Below are 17299 nucleotides of genomic sequence, written 5' to 3'. Positions count from 1 at the left end.
TAGGCTTAAGTGCGTTCATGTCAGTGGTTCTCTCTCCTGGCTCTGCATTAGTCATCTATAGGGCTTTTCCAGTTATAAACACCCATGCCCCATCCCTGGAGATTCTTATTCAGGGGATTTCTGTTTATACTTTAAGAGTCCAAGGTGATTGTGATTTATGTTTAAGCTTGAGAATCTCAAGTCTTGATACTAGAAGTTTCTGGATAAATGATGTATTACCGCATGACTTTACTGTTGACTTGCGTGAATTAGGAAATAATGTTTTCCAAATGGAAGGGTTTTATGAGGGTTGTTGAGTTAACATTGATGATCTCTAAGAATCCTTTCAGTAAAATATAGCAATGTTATCTTAATCCAGTACTGTACATTTTATAGGTCTTTTCAGACTCCTTAGTAATTAAATGAGATAGAACAGCGTACGTTTTATTACTTAATTCTTATTCTGAAATGCATTTCCTTTTTCATTCTCTCAGCAAATAATTTGAGTGCTTATTATGTGCCAGGATCTCTTATCAGATGCTGAAGAAAGGAACTGGGTTTGTTGGTTACAACACCTCAAGTGGTCTGAGTAGAAATTGATTATTCAAAGTTGTGGTGAACTCTGGAAGGAAGAGCATATTCCACAAGTCAAATAGATTATACATTATGTAGAGAATCGTTTCCCAGCAATTATTGTACACCATTGGTTCTGAGTAAAGATTTGTGATTTTGATATGAAAAAGATTTTAAATTGGGGCTGGCCTGGTGGTGTAGCAGTTAAGTTCATGTACTCTGCTTCGGTGACCTGAGGTTTGCTGGTTCAGATCCTGGGTGGGGGTGCCTAGCACTGCTTGTCAAGCCATGTTGTGGTGGCATCCCACATATAAAGTGGAGGAAGACGGGCAGAGACCTCAGCTCAGGGCCAATCTTTCTCAGCAAAAAGAGGAGGATTGGTAGTGGATGTTAGCAGAGGGCCAATCTTCCTCAAAAAAAAAAAAAAACACAACAAAACAAAACATTTAAAATTAAGTGATATGAGGAAAATTTCATTAAAAGAAGCATAGAAACGGAAATACTAGGCATTTGTCATACTTTCTGCTACGTGTTAACTTGGTTGTGGAAGAAGCGGCTTTAAAGATGAAGAACTGATTATGACAAGGGATGGAAATATGGAATAGTACTTAATGAAGAAAAAAATTAGTAAAAGAATGTATTAGTATTTTATTTATCTAACTTTCCCAGGGAATTATATATTCTGGGTAAATGATTTTTCCATAGAACTGAATCCTAACTTTAAAAAATATTTTGATGTAAATCTTTCTTTAAAAAATATCACATACTTCTGAGCCTGATATTTAGGAAACATAAGAGAAATAACCTTTTCTAAAATTTAGGGTTATTATACTTAACATCAGTTATTGTACCATGCTTATGATACAGTGAATTTCGTGTTCTGGCACTGTCAAAAGCTTGCCATTTAAAAATGAAGTTTGGTAACATGTAAAATCTCGTATTGACAGACAGTAAAAATCCTGGAGAATGAAAGAAAGTGACAATGTGAGTGTGGGATATTAGAGATAACTAAGATGGTCAAGATGTGGTGGTCGTTATTGCTCCGGGTGTCTTTGTTATTTTGTTGTGTGTCTTTGGAGCTGCGCTATTCTTGCATTTCTAATTGGATTTGGAGAGTGAACAGAATTTTAGAAGATCTCATTCCCCACCCCCAGTTCCAATTAAACAACTCATAATAGGTGAGAAATTTAAACTATCTTCTCTAAATTGTCTTGGTTTTGGTGGTTTAGAAGTTGCTTTAGATTGATGTAAGAATTATGGTAAGATGTGTGATCCTTAGTTTAAACTATGCTTTAATAATTTTGGTAGTAAATAGTAGACATAGTATAGGATGGGGAAAATCATGTCTGCTTTTTAAGAGAGCAAAACTTTTTCTCACTGAGGGATGTAGGGTTTCAGTTATTCAGTGGCACTGACTCTTGAGGATTGGAAAAATATATCTCCTAATGGACCATGAGATTAAGAAAACAGATTAATTGAGGTGTTCCATTTGGTATTGAAATTTTTTACCGAAAAGTTCTAAGTTTATTAAACAGTTAAGAAAAAAATCAAATATGTTGAGTATTGTTTAGACTTACTAATTTCTCCACTCTTTATAAAACTTGATTGCTTGGTCTTTATAATATACCGTATTTCTCCAAAAGTGGCAATGACAGGAGGCAAGATAAATGTGGAGATATTATAGCAGGCACCTTAAGATTTAAACTTTGAAATTTCAAATTCTTTAATTGTAATGGTGTTCATATGTTGAAGGGGCAAAGAAAAGCTAAAATATTTTATGGTACTAGTATCAAGTAGGTCTCCTAATCTCTAAGACACACACACTTAACTGGTGGATCACATTCTACTAAAAAATCTTGAAAGAATGTGAATAAGAAAAGAAGCCAAGTCTATACCAAGGAAGAAGATTTTGCCTGTATTAATGTGCCATTTCTGTTCCACTAAGGGACTTTGTTCTTTGCATGCCCTAATCTCTATGGCACTACTAAGTAATTTTGAAAAATTGAAAAGTATCGCTTTCTGCAAAAGTTTTAAAAAAGGATAAAGTGGTAAGCTGTGAGGATGTTTGGTATGGATAGCAGGCAGCCATGTCAATAGACATTATAGGGTCTCACTATGTTCCAGACACTGTTTTGGATACTGGGGTTATAGTAGTGAATGAAACAGACAATACCAGGCGCTTATATTTAAAGCAGATTACAAATTGGAAGAGCCACTGCTCTTCTGAGACAAGATGAATTTTATTCTGTCCTTCATGCAAAGGTGTTTGTTACTCTGGCCTGAAAAAGAAAAATATAAAATGTCCAAGAATTTGATTTTTCTGTCTTTGAACTTACGCTAGATTTTTCAGTCTGCTTATTCACAAGTCACTGTTAGCTGTTTCATCCATAAAATCCGCCTTGAATTAAGGCTCGAATCCACAATGAAAGGCAGCGTTACCTCCAGTGCCAGAAAACAATGACCTAGAACTCCCCAGCTCTTCATAAAAGCGCTTTGTACAGTTAAGGATTACATCCGTTTCACATTAAGTAACTTGGGCCAGATTTGCTCCTTACAAAGCCTTTCCTTGAAGTTGCCATGCCACGGAAAGCTATTGAGCTGCCATGTCCTTTGGCACTTGGATCCTCTTATTTGTTATCAACATAGTGAAAAAATACCTGGTGCTATCTTGCTTTTAGTTCTGTTTTATATAAAATGTTTAATATCTTTTGGTTATTTGTTTTATGTTAGAATATTTTAAATCATATTTTAAAAGCTTTTGTGTTTTTTCATTTTGTACAGTGTTAACTTGAATATTATTTTGTGACTTGGAGGGACCGAAAAAATTTTAAACTGACTGGCCAGAGATGAAACTTTCCACTTTCACTGACTCTCTTCAGGAAGCTGTGACACCCACTTCCACTCTCCTGCCAAATGTTTCCTTCTATGACTTTGGTGCATAGACTTTGAAGCATTGTTGACCACCTTGGCAGTTTGCCCAGAATCCAAATACCCTGTATAATTTGCATAATAATTACCATTGATTTACATACAGTATAGGCTGAATTGTCTTCCTGAATTTAAAGTAAAAAAATTTTTTTAAATTACAGCCTTTTTTTCTTGCCTAATTCCCTTTTCTTGGTTTGAGAAGGGGTTATAACTGTGTATTTACAGGGCCTAATCAGTTTCCACAGGCTTTTGTGTTTCTTAAGATGTTTCCTGGATTGCTCCACCCTGTGGGGGACACGATTTCTTAGCTCCTGCTCCGTGTGCCCTGCCTCCACTTCCTCCTCACTTGCCATGTTCCCCCTGATCTTACCTGCTAGCTTTCTTTGTTTCTTATCTTCCCATCGTATTCTGCCATCTTTATTCTCTTCTCAATATTGAAAAAACGGATCATGTATTATTTTCACTCAGCCACGTGTCTGATGAGAGAGGCAGTTTAATGTTGCATGTTGAACAAATGGTTGGTAATTTGGATGTGTGAAGCCGAGAGGTGACCTTTTTTCTGGCACTGTCTAGACCAGGCCCACAATATTCTCAACCTTAGGAAGCCCAGGAAGATAAGGTTGATTTCTTTCTCACCTATCTTCCTTTCCCATACCCACGCTAATGTATTTATCTATATATAAGTATATAGAGAGCTTTTTCTCATTTTTATAACCACATAAGATTAAATTGTATTCATTTTCCGTGATGTATTTAAACAGTCCTATACTGATTGATATTTACTCCATGTCTAAAACATAAGACTTTTGTCCTGGGTGTGTGAGAACTTGAAATTGAAAGTAAGCTGTCCTCACTCTGGTGGAGAGCACTGAGGGACTCCACCGGCATCAGCTTTGGAGAGGAGGGAGGAGAGTGCTGAGATCTTACTTAACCAGCTTCCAAAGTTTTATTAGTGATTTTTTACCCATTCTGAGTCACATTGTACCTTCCTACAATTAATGAGAACATTATTCTAATAGCCTTTTCAAGATTATTTAGGAAAAAATATTTCATAGTCTCTGGTGACCATTGTTTGCATTAAAAGGCGTTATCTCTTTTATAAATTAGTATTACGTTTTTTAAAACTTCTTTCTTTTGTTTTTGCTTTTTTTTTTTAACTAGATCCTTACCATAAATGAGGATGGATCACTTGGTTTGAAAACCCCTAAATCTCACGTTTGTGAGCACTGCAATGCTGCCTTTAGAACGAACTATCACTTACAGAGACATGTCTTCATTCATACAGGTATTTCTTGAATTAAAATGGGCTTATGGCCATTAAAATTATTTTCTTTGCTATTTCATCTTTATGTAAATGTCATTCATTCCTAAGACCGTAGCTAACCTGACATTTCAAATCAAAGATTTCATAGGCCAGGATGTCAGAAGGAAACCAGAAAAAAATTTAAATGAGAAAACAATTACTATGGATGTGGAAAATTAATTAGTCTTAATTGGACACTTATTTGGCTTAATGTGTTCTTTAAGCTAGAGAAACAGTTAAAGAATGTACTACTTAAAAAGCCTGCTGGCATTTAGTTTTCAATGCAAGACATCCAGATGGAGTTTGAAATCTGAATTTGGAAATCAAGTGTGAAAAATGATGGTTAAGAACATGAAGTTGTAGAGAGGAGAACTAAAGACTGATTACAAATCTTTGGGGAAACAGACTAGACATAGACATGTAGGTTGAATTAAGGGGTGGGAGTGGGGGACGGAGTAATGAGGTGTGTGTAATGAACTAGAAAAATAGAGTGTCCCAGAAGCTAAAATAAACGAGAATTCCAAGGAGGGTATGACCAACAATGACACAACCTTCCGAAAGGGATAGAGAACTGAGAGAAAACCGTTAGAATAAACAGCAAGGAGATCATGGGTACCTTTTAAGAAAGCAGAGTATAAGGGTTACAGCACATGGGGGTGGTGAAGAATTTGAGACATAGGGTCAACTGCTCTTTTAAGAGGGTGTGGTAAAAGGAAGGAGAGAAAATACTAAGGCAGGAGGGTTTCAGGATTTCTGGAAAGTTTCTTTGCATGTAGCAAGACCAAAGAATACTTTCCGTAGAAGGAAAGGCTCCAGCAGAGAAGGAGTGTCTAAGAGACAGAATTTTTTTTTTTTTAAAAAAAAAGGATGTTTAGAAAGTTCTGCAGGTTCTGGAGAAAATAAGAGAAAAGACATAAGTGATGGTTAGCCCTGGAGAACAAGGTGGGTGGATCTTCCTCCACATGAAAGGAAGAAGAGATGTTCAAGACACACTCGATAACCTGAGGCGTCCCTTCTAACCTCGTCATTTTTAAATTCTAGTTTAAGTTGTTTTATTTATTTGTTTTCCTTGAAGGATATTGATCAGATTTAATCTCATTTTTGTGTGATTATGAGAATGTAAATTGTAAAATCTTGGGAAAAAATTGAGAGGAAATAGAATTCTGTTAAGTTAATGAACATACGTATAAAAAATTTTTATGGATAATTTGGAATTTTCCAGAATTTGGGCTTCTAAGATCTATCTTTCCTCAGAAATAGTAACTATAAACTGTGTTTTATCCAGTAACTAATTTGTGGATGTGAAATTATTTTAAGGCGAAAAACCATTTCAATGTAGTCAATGTGACATGCGTTTCATACAGAAGTACCTGCTACAGAGACATGAGAAGATTCATACTGGTGAGTGCTGCCACCCATACTAGGGTTATTAAAATTACTATTTCAAATAGAGGGGAGAATTTTTAATAAATAGCCACAACTTGTTGCCACTTTCATCAGTTGTGTTTCTTAAGAGTATGTATCACAGCTCATCTTTTTCCTTCCTTCAATAAATCAATGTTAATTGTTAGGACTTGGCTTTAATGTCCAAGCCCAATAAATTACTTTGAAATAGAGTTTCATAATAACTTAAAATATGTTTAAAGTGACAAAAGGAAGGAAGTTTTTGTGAAATTATCTGTTTCCTTAGATGTTTAACAAGTTTAGCGTAGGTAAAATTCTCGTTCACATTAATTAGTCTGGGGAAGGAGGCAAATGCTGGGCCCCAAGATAGTGATACTCTGTTTTTGCTTTCTTGCTATTTCATGTATATAGAGTCTATATCAAGAGAGTTGTAATCTTAAGTTAGACATTTCCAATTTTTCTGTCAAGTTGTTAATGGTTTAGAAACAAATACTTCGGAAGATCGCTATAAAGGAACCTATACCTTAAGAAGTTGTCTCATTTTACAGCAAACGTTTATTTGCATTTATTTCTTTTTACTTTTCTGGCAAATTGTAAAACCAAATTTTATATGTAACCTTGATTTAGTAGACTGTCAACTTTTTGACTTTTGATGTCTATAAGCATGGGGAAAAGTGGTTTTTTTTAGAATTTATTTCCAATGTCTTGCCTTTTTGTGATGGAAGAAAGCAGAGTTGGTGAATTTGCATAACTGTCTTACATTTAAATAGAATTGAGGATGATGGTGATAATTTATTATATGAATATTGAAAAAATAAAAGTTCTTCATATTTCTCTATTTAAGTACTCAAGCAAATACCTGCCCGGTGTTGTTATTTAGATGTTCTCGTGGTACCTGCAGTACTTGTGAAAGGAGATCCTTAGATGTGTTGTCTTATAGAAGAAGCAACCTTTCTTGCCTAATAACTTTCCTTAACTTTCTTCCCCTAACAAAGAAGCATGAATGTGGCTGGTCTGCTTAAATAAAACTTCAGCTGTGCAGCACATCTGTATGTTTTGATGTTCTGCTTTTCAAAGATCATTATGCACACCACTTTTTAAGTAAATATTATTCATCTCTTCCAGATGGAAGGGAGTATAGGCACTTTGGGAGAAAGAGCAACGTTGTCGATTTTATGCGACTTATAGCTAAATTTAAATTTCTATACAATAATAAAACCTGATCAGATAATGATAAATAAAAGTGGTTAAGGGGCTGGCGTGGTGGTGCAGCGGTTAAGTGCGCATGTTCCACTTCGGTGCCCCTGGGTTTGCCGGTTTGGATCCCGGGTGCGGATATGGCACCACTTGGCAAAAGCCATGCTGTGGTAGGCGTTCCACATATAAAGTAGAGGAAGATGGGCATGGATGGTAGCTCAGGGCCAGTCTTCCTCAGCAAAAAGAGGAGGATTGGCAGCAGTTAGCTCAGGGCTAATCTCCCTCGGGGGGGAAAAAAAAAGCAGTTAAATATTTTTGTGTGTTTTTAATACCTATTAGATTTTGATGATTTACTTATTCATTCAACAAAAATTTACTGAGCCTTTAGTGTTTTTCAGGGAATAGAGAGATAATGTAAGGCTGTTTCGTTGGAGTTTACATTCTAATGGGAGAGACCAAGATATAAACGAGCACAGTGTAATATGTTTTGTAGAATTTCATAGAAAATGCTGTTATGCCCTGAGGAAGAGCCAGAAGTGCTGTCTGTTGAAGGTTACATAGGGAAGGCAACACGGAAACTACAGGAGGTGCAGTTAAGAGTGTGTGTGTGTGTGTGTGTGTGTGTGTTTCTGAAAAAAGATTTTCAAAACAACATTTACCCTTATTGCACTCTGCTATTTTCTCTTCTCTTCTAGTAAATTCTTTTTTGAAGTGCTGGTCACAATCTTGTAATCTCACTGTTTGGAAAAAGACCCATGCTCGACCATGGGCTATCTTGGATTTAAACAGGTTATAATGGATAGTTAGCATCTATTGAGAATTCACTAAGACCAGATATTGTGCTTAGTGTTTTGTTAAATATCTCATTTAGTACTCACATTAATCTTGAAAGAGGAGGCATTACTATCCCCAATTTTTAGATGAGAAAGTAGTAGGAAGCACACAAAGGTTAAAAAACTTTCCTAAATTTATATAATCTAGCGTATGATGGAGCCAGATTCCAGCTCAGGTCTCTGTGACTCCGGTACACGTGTGAAATCGCTAACTGTGCAGAATGGGACTAGGAGCAGAACAATATCTTTTGGCCTTTTTGAGTTTTTCTTGCTCTGCCACTAAGCTGGTTATGACTTAACCTTCAAATGGGTTTAGTTTGGGTCTAAAAGGGATGGAAGCAAAGGCTGGAGTTCTCATGTTATAAAGAATACATACTCATAAAAGGAGATAAGGAATTGAGAGGAACCAGGGCAAAACAGTCGCTGTGGTTCCTTAACAGTCAAGTTTCTTCTGAAGAGAGCCTCAGTTTTGCCCCATTGTCTCCCTCATTCCCACCCCCCCAGGTGGAACTGATAGAGGGGAATAGATTTTCCTTCTTTATTTCATTTTCTTAATTCTTTTTATAACTCTCTTTGAAGAAAGTAAGATATTTTTGTCTTGTAATCATTATACCTATAAGCTTTATCTGGGAATATATACTTAGAACCACAAATGTATTCTCCATCATTTATTATTTAGTCCTTACGGTTCTGTGTTTTGTGTTTTAAATGGCTTTTACTTTTGGAGGTGGGTAGTGCCTTAAAGTTTTTCCAGGTCAGGGCTTTCTCTCTGTAGGTTCTTTGTTTAGAAGAGTACATGGAAATAGTTATGGCAGTAGAAAAGATTTTGCATATGTTTACCCATTTTTAAATTATCGAGAAGGTAATGAGTGATCCTTAAAGGCTGTGTGGTGAGGAGAACTACCAGTTCTTACAGCTCTGTTTTACTTTTACCTTCCCTCATCCTTTTAGGTCTCCTTGTCCTGTCTCCTCCAGTCTCCCAGCCCCCAAGCCTATTCTTTGCTCTATTTGCAATATGGTTAAAAATCATTACCTGCTTGGCTGTTCTTGCCACCAATAAAGAAATCTGTGGCTTTTAAAAACCGAGAACCTAGCTTGATTTGGTTTTCAAATAGAAAAACTTTGAACTCACCCTAGACAGGCTGTCACTTAATTCTGTTTCCTAAATTTGCGCTAGCCTGTGAAATATCATTTTAGTGGAGAGTACTTTTTCACCAGAAGCTGATCTCTGAAATTCTGGTTAAAGCTTTATTCCTTTAGCCTAAGGCATTGAAAACTGTGAAAATGCAAATATCCTTGGGACTGCTATTTTTGTCACTTAGGGGAGATTTATATATTTTTTGTGTATATGTGTTATGGATCCCTTACTTATGGTGTGTTTGAGGATATGGGAGAGAAGGTGAGGACTTGACGCCAAGGTCAAAGATAATCATCCTAATCGATCATTTTGTTTAGGTCAGAATTACTGCTCAGGTACATTGCAAGGTTAAACTTAAACATTCATCGTCTCAGTAAATCTGCATTTACTATGTGATCAGATGCTTTTATCTAAGGTACCTTTTCCTTTGCATTTTCAAATGCTTGTATAGAATAAATGTTAGAATGGCATATGTCCAGTTTTGTGGTTTTCTCGTCACCTTGTCACCCCTTACTCTAACTAAGGAGCCAGTCTGATTGCCATGAGGAGGGGGTGTCAATTTGAGAGGTAAAGAACTTAAGTACAATTTTCAATATTTAATTGTAACTTTATATTAATTTTTTAAATTCCTCTAAATAATAAGCCACAGAATACCTATCCTGATATTCTCTTATAGCAAATTAAGGTTGTTTGTTATAGTTGTGGTAGTTTTCATAATTTATTTTTCACTTCAAATGGTTTTCCTCCCAAAAATAAAAGAGATTTTGAAAATAAACCAAATCATTCAGAATTATGCATATTCATTAGGTTTCTTTTTCCATAAAGTTCTTTTTTGATTTAAAGCTTTAGTTCTTGATAATATACAATTCTGTATACACGAATATAGTAAGAAACAGATTTGGAAAACCTGTCTTCTAAGTTAGCATTCTTCACGCCTGAAAACATACGTTGATCTTCTTTTCTTCTTGACCGTGACTTTTATTCACAATCATATTAAATAGCTGAATAGTAGCATTATTATTTTTTTAAACCAGTTGCTCTAGTGGGGTGGAGTCAGAGAGAATGTTGATTCACCCTTGACTAAGTTATAGCTCAATATTCGTATTTCCTTTAGTATGTTTTGGTTATTGATAAAAATTTCAGTTTTCTTCTCATTGTTTTGAAGACCTAGTTTATAGTTTATTAGGTATAATAGAGCAGTCGTATTAAAAGAAAATGTTACAGACCTAATTAGAGTTTAATTCTTACTTGTGAAGATGAAGGAACTGAATAATGTTTGTGCTCCTGAGAATGCTCCCTGCACTGTGAGCTCCTGGCATTATGATTGCTGAAGCCAGACAGCGCTGGCATGGACAGAGCTTGCCAAGAAAGATTCAGCAGGGAAGTACAGATTGCTGTGACTGACATTCTCTGGTTTAATGAAGTTTTCAGAAACCACGTTTTTTTCTCTCTGCAAAACTGTTAATAATTCACACTAAAAGATTTGATAACACATATAAAAGCTTAATGCTATCTAACAAAACATTTCAGTAAAGATATAAAAGAAATCATACACACACACATACATATGTATACACATACATATATATAAAAGAGTATACCGTACTTTTTAAAGGTTTTTTGTTTTGTGGGGATAGGAGAAGTCATCCAGAAAATAAGCTCCATTTTAACATTATGCCTTAGAACTGAATATGAAGAATCAGAGGCTTTATGATGATTGCCTAGTTTTTAATTGTGTGTATATTTTGTGTATGTTTGTGAGTATCCCTCCCCGTCAAATCCACATAAAATGTTCTCTGTTAGTGTAGTGTCTATAGTAAAAATGAAAAGAAGTGGGTTACCTTTCGTTTTGATAAGTCTCTTGTTTAACAAATTGGGAATCTCTTAAAGTGGTCTCATTCTTGTTTATGCATAATTATTGAATGAGTGAACGTGTAAATCATGTGACTCACAATTTGACAGATCCTGTGCAGGTAGTACAGACAACCTGCGCTGTAGGAGTTCAGAGGAAATAGACCAGTGAGGGTTCAGGTTGGTGGCTTCCTGGAAGAGGTGAAACGTCAAGGGCCCTGTGAGTTAGATTTAGCCTTTGTAGTCCGTGTGTTACGTGAGAGTCGAGTGTCATCACAGGAAGCGTAAGTGGTAGAGCACAAACAAGGTGGAGGCCAGGACCAGGAGAAAAATCGGGCGTGCACTACATGGGGAATCTTTGGGCAAGGATAGATAAACAGATACGTAAATAATCAATTCAGAAACATACAAAGAGTTGGCAAGTTAAAAATCAGACAAGCAGATCTCAGGACAGTTGCAGATGCTGGCTAACAGGACAAGCAGTGTGTCAGATACGCTAGTTTAAAAGAACCAGAAGGAGGCAGGTACTTCATGATAGTTAAAAACTAGAAATTGGGGCTGGCCCCATGGCCGAGTGGTTGAGTTCACACACTCTGCTTCAGCGGCCTGGGGTTCACCAGTTTGGATCCTAGGCACAGACCTACACACAGCTCATCAAACCATGCTGTGGTGGCATCCCACAGAGAAAAACTAGAGTGATCTTCAACTAGGATAGAGAACTGTGTATTGGGGTTTTAGGGAGAAAAAAAAAGAGAAGAAAATTGGCAACAGATGTTAGCTCATGGCCAATCTTCCTCACCAAAAAAAGAAGCATACTTTAAAATTGGCAAAGAAAGAACTTAAAAAAAAAAAAGGCTAGAAACTCCTAAAAATTCATCATTATCATAACCTAATAATACTGTCAAATGAATTTATTGAGTACCTCTTCTCTGCCAAGCACTGTGTTAAACACAATACATAAATGTACATAAATTATCTCATTTTATCCTCACAGCAGTCCTGCGAGGAGGGTACTATTATTCTTTTTTTACAGATAAAGAACAAGGGTTAATATGATTAAGTAACCTGTCCCAATGTGCACAGCTGGTTAGTGACACAGTCCAGGTCTTTAAAGTTCGTGCCCTTAACCACATGCAATTGAAAGGGTAGTTCATGCACCAAGGAAACTTTGAGTTGACAAAAAACTTGGTTTTAAACATGGAGTGGAGGTTTTTATTTTGTTCAAGTAAGAGCAGAGCCATTCCCAGACCTGGCCTTACTTAGAGCTTGTGGGTAATTGGGTATCCCTGCCTGAAATGAGGTCTATGGATGTAGGAGTAAAAGCAAATTCCAGCTGCTATGGAGTGAACAAAGGCAAGATGGACAGCATGTAAATGACCATCCTGAGTAGGGTAGAAAGGGATGGGTAGAGCGAGGATGAGGAGATAAGACGATAAAGCTTGATTTTAGGAGTATTTTGTCAGTATAGCTTGATGCCAAGTTAAGGAGTGTCAGGTTTATCCTGTAAGCATTTTAAAATACGAGGGCATGTAACTGCCATGTTGGAAGGATATTATTGTTTTGTGAATAAACCTGGAAGTTTGGCCCATGTATTACTTTTTTAACTGTTCTGTTTATAACTGATATGAAAAATTATAATTTATTCAGATAATTGCACATTTATTAATCAAGTTTACTTTTAGGTATTAAATTTCTTTGAACAAGTGAAACAACATTGTTCGACTTCAAGGAATGTAGTGTTACTTCAGTTTTGACCAGTTTATCAAAAGTGGGCAAAACTTGGAAACTGCTGAATATTACAGTGAAACAAAGAAAGTTATATTTTCTGGACTTCAGATCCTCTTCATTTTTGAACAGTATAGGATGCACAAATGTTCAGAAAAAGAGCTGAAAAAGGAATACCCAAATTTATCTTAACACATAGCAGTTCCTAGTTTTTTTTAAGGTGCTTCACAGTAGTTTCTCACTTTTGATGTTTTTGTTTTTCTTTTTTTAATCATTTTTAGTTACTTCAGAAAACATGAGTAGTCTAGAACAAGGTAAATTTCTCTACTCTTTCATTCGTCAGTTTGGCTTCCTTTAATGTGGGTTCTTTCCTGCACCACCCGCCCTCCCGTCCTTTTTACATTCTGCGGAAGATGAAGCATTAAGGCAGTTGAGTCTAGATCTGATGCTTTGTTTTACCAACGTTTGACACCCTGTTCTTTTGGAAAAGTACCCAATTACTTGAATTTGAACACCTGAAGACCTTCAGGAGTCTCCAATATTTGAAGCTGCCTTTTTGATAACTGCTACTACTTATTGTTCCAGAACCCAGTTGAGTGGATGACCAACATTCATCCTCCTTCAAATCTTGAATTCATTAAGTTTTCAGATATCTAGGCTAGCTGACAACAATATTTTTTATTTGTTGGTAAAGTTTTTCACTTGACTGACAGACTTTTAATAACACTTAGGCTCACAATTCATATATTTTATCTGGGCTTTTGGCAGAAGAGTGGCTGACAAAATGTACTGTCTGATTTGAACACAGTCATGATGAAGAAATAGAATTTAGAATATTTAGGGCAATCTAAATTTACTTACTTATCAAGGTCATTCATTCTTGTTTTTCTGGATACTTTTAAGATCTTTAGGTGTTATCCCTGAAGAGTTTCTATGTTTTGAAAGTACTTAAATGTCACTGTTTTCAGCCCCCATTTGAATTTTATGAAAGTGTCTGGACATTCTTTGAAAGCAGTCACAGTAATAATAACAGCTTCTGCCTCTTTTGTAACTTGTTTTGCTGTTCTGTAGATCTTTTGGAAAGAGTTTAGCTTCATTCATACTGTTAAGCAAATGTAGGTCATAGGCTTGGCATCTTAATGTAGTACTAGATGGTTATTTATCTGTCCAGCGTCATCTCGCATGCTGTGTTTCTGCAGTTTGACGTTATTGGTCATTGATGCAAGTACTTCCTACTTTTTATTTTCCGTAGAACTCTGCATTGCCTCCTCTTCACAGCTGTGTAAGGAAGCTGATAGACAAACTGTTTATTGACTTTTTCCCCCATATATTTTTATCCTTCTGTAAATTCTTTACAGGACTTAATTGATTCTTTTTTACCTCATTTAATTATCTGTTTTGATTTTGACTTTCTAAGGATGCTTGAAGAATGGCTGCTGAGCAAGAACTTTCAGTGTGCATTTTTAATTATTATAGAAAATATATTCAGTCAACTCTTAGTTACTTGGGAAATTGACCAGATTGTAGATTATTTAGAATTTAAAAAGGCAAACGTAATTGTGAAAAAATAAAATGAATACCAGCACAAAAAGAGCAACCTATTTACTGCTATTGTTTGAAGCCACATCTTCTGTAGAGGCCTGTTGTGCTTATGTAATGGAGGAATTCTTTTTGTTTTTCAAAATCAATCAGTTATGTTCTTGCTAGCTTCATCTGCCTCTTAGTTCTTTGTCATTGGATAGAGAGGGATGTGGTATTCTGACCAGCTATAACTCTAGAGTCTTAAGAAGGTCTAACTTTATCCCTATAGAAAAATCTGCCTTTTCTTAAGACATTTTATTTTTTTATATGAGAATTGGAGGAAAATGGACAATGGACTCTTGGGAACCTGAAACTGAAAGGTATTATTTTAAAATGTTAAGATTCAGTGATAAACGCAAGAGTTTCCCTTATGTATAAGCCATGGGCATAAATATTAGAGACTGGACAGGAGGCATTTGAGGGGCTGTTATCAAGGGGATGAGATGTGAAGCAAGGATAGAGAAGAGGAGAATGATTGTTACGGGGAGGGGTAGAGGCTACCTGCCAAAAACGTTGCTTGGTGCTCTACATAATTACCAAGACTTCTAGATTACTACTTAGTAGGAGAATTTGCTCAATGGCTAACTAATCTTACCTAGGCTGTTTATGATATTAAAAAGGAAAAGAGGGCCTGTCTGGTGGTGCAGCGGTTAAGTTCACGTGCTCCACTTAAGCGGCCTGAGGTTCGCTGGTTTCAGATTCTGGGTGCAGACCTACGCATGGCTTATTAAGCCATGTTGTGGCAGGCATCCCACATATAAAATAGAGGAAGATGGACACAGATGTTAGCTGAGGGCAAATCTTCTTTAGCACACAAAAGAAAAAAAAGAGGGTTGGTGGCAGATGTTAGCTCAGGGCTAATCCTCCTTGGAAAAAGAAAAAAAAGGAAAAGATTGTTGCAGCCAAGAAATAGACAATGGTAACAGACTATTTTAGCAGAGTAATAGCATTTTTTATTTTTGGTCATTTCTCCCCTTGTAGTTCATGTGATATTTTGTTTTTCTAAGCTGTTACATTTCCATTGTTTTTACATTTTGAATGACAGTTCTTGAATGGTAAATATGTTACTGAATATTTTGTTTAAACTCGAAGTTTACATTAAATCATTATGTACTGTATTGAGAGTTGAAGCTACTATTTCTATAACAGTCTGGATTTGTTTGCTCAGTAGTGTTTGCATTTTAGATTAATTAATTAGCTATTAATATTTTTTTTTCCACTGCAGGAAAGCAATTTCTGAAACTAATCCTAGTCTTCCTTTTTTTCCTCCCTCATTGAAACAATTGCTTTTATAATGAGATTTCTTAGGAATGCCACTATTATACTCTAGCTAAGTGAGGAGGGCCTGAACTTACGAATAGGACATTAAAGACTAGAAATTGAATGAAATGGATATGATAAGATATTTCAAAGGAAGAATAAATATAGATGAAATTTAATAATAGTTTAAGCAGAGGGAACTAAAGAAGTGAAACTAGTATAAAGTACTGGTTTTTAAGCTTTTATTGTGGAACCTGCTTTTCAAATGAAGTCCTAAATGGAGCAATATCAGAAGTCAGTTAAAAAACAAGGCAAATGACTTCAGGTGGGTTCCTTGGCTCTTGAGTTGACAGATGTTGCCAGTACTACTCAGTTACTTATGGAAGGAGACAATCCCAAGTTTAAAGTGACTGAAGAATTAGCCTTTGTAGAACAACTATAAGTAAGAATATTTTCAAAGTGGAATTAGACACTTTAAATGGTTGAGTTGAGTGGTATGTGAATTTTATTTCAGTAAAGCTGTTTTTCTTTTCTTTTCTTAAAAAGAATACACGAGAAAGCCTTATTTCAGTATAATCTGAAGTGGACTCTGCTAAGATAAGTTACAACTGATGGTGGGAGAAATATGTGTGAAGCAGAACAAAGTTTAGTTGGACTAATTAACAAAGCTGGAAAAAATGTAAAGCATTTAAAGCTTATGGCTATTTCATTATATTATACGAAGAGTACTTTGTGGAAAACATTTCCGTATATTGTGTGTCATTGAACCAGTAGTGTCAACAGCAAACTTTGTTTGCTTTAGTGGATTTAACCATCATGGGTTCTGTGAATTTTTGTCTGATATAAAAGCTGAATATCCTGACCTATCCCGTGATACAGCAATTTCATATCTTAGAATTACTAGAGTTTTATTGGGAGTTTTTGAGTGTAGAACCAAGGTTAAAATTTTTCTGACCAGGAGGAGCCACTCTTAACCACTCTTATTGAACACTGAAGAATGTCTTTGGAAATTAGTTTTTGCTGAAGACTTGAAAACACTTCATAATAAATTCGACCTAATATTACAAGGGGACAACAGTGCTTATAGTGAAACTTTTGTGGTAAAGTCATTTTGACAGCTGCTGATGTTGAATGACACAATCTGCTTTATACACTTCCCATCCTGTTAACAAGTCACAACAAGAAGGAAAATCTCCATTTCCACACAAATATGGGTAGATATATTTTCCAAGCTCAAACTGTACTTTCATCAGTTTTTGTACATTGATGCAAGTGCAAAGGCAATTTCCATATTTCAGAATCCATTAAACTAACTCCACCTAATCTTTAGTTGGAAGTAATCAATCTGCAATGTAATGGCATGCTAAAAAGTAAATATCAAGAAAAGAATCTAATAGAATTCTACAAATGCCTTCCAAGTGGTAGGTAATTCTTAATTAAAATTATATTTTCATGGATTGATATCAGTACCTATCTTTGGGACAAGACGATTTCAGAGAGAGTATGTAAAATCTCATTGCAGATCAG

General features: G+C 35.8%; 1 protein-coding gene across 5 annotated transcripts in view; it reads left to right on the top strand.

The window, feature by feature from the left end:
• Window positions 1-17299, top strand: part of ZNF148 (zinc finger protein 148) — a 120372-nt gene that overhangs the window by 78479 nt on the left and 24594 nt on the right. For all 5 annotated transcript variants that reach the window (XM_046658782.1, XM_046658777.1, XM_046658780.1 and 2 more), the window contains 2 exons: window positions 4642-4765; window positions 6101-6184. In XM_046658782.1, coding sequence (XP_046514738.1) covers window positions 4642-4765; window positions 6101-6184 — 208 coding nt within the window. The remainder of the gene's footprint in view (window positions 1-4641; window positions 4766-6100; window positions 6185-17299) is intronic.

The sequence above is a fragment of the Equus quagga genome, chromosome 4 (assembly GCF_021613505.1).
Source record: "Equus quagga isolate Etosha38 chromosome 4, UCLA_HA_Equagga_1.0, whole genome shotgun sequence".
NCBI lineage: Eukaryota > Metazoa > Chordata > Mammalia > Perissodactyla > Equidae > Equus > Equus quagga.
Note: the sequence above shows the minus strand (reverse complement) of the source record. Positions and strands in the feature narration are given on the sequence as shown.